Genomic DNA, 2500 nt, shown 5'->3' on the forward strand with positions numbered 1-2500 from the left:
ACACACACACACACACACACACACACACACACACACACACACACACACACACACACATTGTGAGCTCCTACAGAGGACGTGAACACACGAGCAGTGGTTGTACACCAGCACATTATCATCCACACACAGGGAGATGAAGTGAGCTGTGATTGCTAACGCCGTGACGCCGAGCGAGAACAAAACCTCCATCTTCAGTGGGAAACTCCATCTGACTGAGTGATGGAGCTGCAGCTTGTAGCTATGAGCAATGAGCAGATTTATAGGAACACATTTATCAGCATTTGCATATTTCGCCTCAGAGCTCCACACTTTAACACTCACGTACGTCGCTATCTCTCAAAAACACACCACAACCTTCAGTCTTCATTTCCTTCAATAACATCAGACGAGCCAATCGGTGTTTAAATCAGGAATGATTGACAGTTCTGTAGCTTTCTTCTCCCCGCCCCCTTCCTCCGGAGGAAGGAAGCACTTTACTGCTGTTTTTGTGATGATAAAAGTCACATGGTGTGTTTACCTGAATTAACTAAATGGAGCCATTAGCATCGACTCCACCCATGGCCCATTAGCTTTGACTCCACCCACGGTACATTAGCATTGACTCCACCCATGGTACATTAGCATTGACTCCACCCATGGCCCATTAGCATTGACTCCACCCACGGTACATTAGCATTGACTCCACCCACGGTACATTAGCATTGACTCCACCCATGGCCCATTAGCATCGACTCCATCCACGGTCCATTAGCAATGACTCCACCCACAGTCAATTAGCATTGACTCCACCCACGGCCCTTTAGCATTGACTCCACCCACGGCCCATTAGCATTGACTCCACCCATGGCCCATTAGCAATGACTCCACCCACGTCCCATTAGCAGTGACTCCACCCACGGTCCATTAGCATTGACTCCACCCACGGTCCATTAGCATTGACTCCACCCACGGTCCATTAGCATCAACTCCACCCACGGTCCATTAGCAATGACTCCACCCACATCCCATTAGCAGTGACTCCACCCACGGCCCATTAGCAATGACTCCACCCACTAATCGTTTACGGTCACATCATTATTAAGGAACAGAAAGAATTATGTAAGGTGTTATAACTGGTGTGTGTTGTGTTTGTAAAGTAGTGTGTTGTTTGTGTTGTGTTTGTGTAGCTCAACACTCTGTGGATGATCTGGGATGGCAAGGAGACCTGGACATTCCTCTGTCATACGGTAAAGCACACACACACACACACACACACACACACACACACACACACACACACACACACACACACACACACACACACACACACCGAGGACTGTATTTTGAGATATTACTGAAATTCTAGACAACACATTGAACCACACTCTGACTCACACACTGCCTCACATACTGCCTCACACACTAAACTACACATTGATTCACACACTGACTCACACATTGAACTACACACTGACTCGAACACTGAACTAGACACTGGCTCACGCACTGACTCACACACTGACACACAAACTGAACTACACACTGACTCACAAACTGAACTACACACTGACTCGTACACTGAAGTAGACACTGACTCTTACACTGAACTACACACTGACTCACACACTGACTCACACATTGAACTACACACAGATTTTTAACAGCTTTGATTATTAACAGCATTCTCATTCACAATAAATCACCATACCAGCTTATAGACGCGCGCGCGTGTGTGTGTGTGTGTGTGTAAATAGTGTGTGTGTGTGTGTGTGTGTGTTTGTGTGTGTGTGTGTGTGTGTGTGTGTGTGTGTAAATATACAACTCAGAAATGCTTAGAATGCACCAGCTCAGGTTCATTATGTGCTGTATGTAGGCATGCAGTGAGTAAATGCTCCTGGTGTGTAAAGCTCCCTGGTCGCCTCCTCCCTCTCCTCGTTTCTTGTGTAAATGTAAACTAGCTGCGGTTTTAATCAGCTGAGAGAGAATCTGCTGCATCTCTGTGCATCTTCATCACACTCGGCAAAGCGAGGAGATGCTGCAGTTTACACCTGTTTCACCCAGACAGGGGATTAGCTTGCTGAGTGTGTGTGTGTGTGTGTGTGTGTGTGTGTGTGTGTTTATTCCTCTAATGCTGGAGGTATTAACTCGCCTCAGATGATATCAGCTTTTTAACCTGCTTTAATAAAGCACTCGACACCTTCAGCTGCTGATTGCACCGCTGGACGGAGAAGTGATGGTGCTCTTAGATTGTGTTGATTCGACTGGTGTTGCATCACCCGGGTGGAATTTTAATAGCTTCACAAATTATTTACTTTTCCTCTGATATCTGATGTATCTTCTCCCTCGAGGAAGCATGTTTAGCTTTTTCACTCGTATCTCAGTTTAGAGCTGTGGGTTTGTGGGGACTTGTTAAAAGACCTTCAGCAGTGTATCCTTCCTTTTTTTAAGGGAATTCTCATCAGTCACAATTCCTCTCACTTTCTATTTCAGTTCTATTCTAATTAAAAAAAATAGAACGTAT

General features: G+C 45.7%; 1 protein-coding gene across 3 annotated transcripts in view; it reads left to right on the plus strand.

Annotated features, from left to right (window-relative positions):
• The window catches only part of LOC113650425 (protein shisa-6-like), a 69990-nt gene that overhangs the window by 18895 nt on the left and 48595 nt on the right, over positions 1-2500 (plus strand). For all 3 annotated transcript variants that reach the window (XM_047815640.1, XM_047815639.1, XM_047815642.1), the window contains exon 5: positions 1167-1226. In XM_047815640.1, coding sequence (XP_047671596.1) covers positions 1167-1226 — 60 coding nt within the window. The remainder of the gene's footprint in view (positions 1-1166; positions 1227-2500) is intronic.

The sequence above is a fragment of the Tachysurus fulvidraco genome, chromosome 7 (genome assembly GCF_022655615.1).
Source record: "Tachysurus fulvidraco isolate hzauxx_2018 chromosome 7, HZAU_PFXX_2.0, whole genome shotgun sequence".
Classification (NCBI taxonomy): Eukaryota; Metazoa; Chordata; class Actinopteri; order Siluriformes; family Bagridae; genus Tachysurus; species Tachysurus fulvidraco.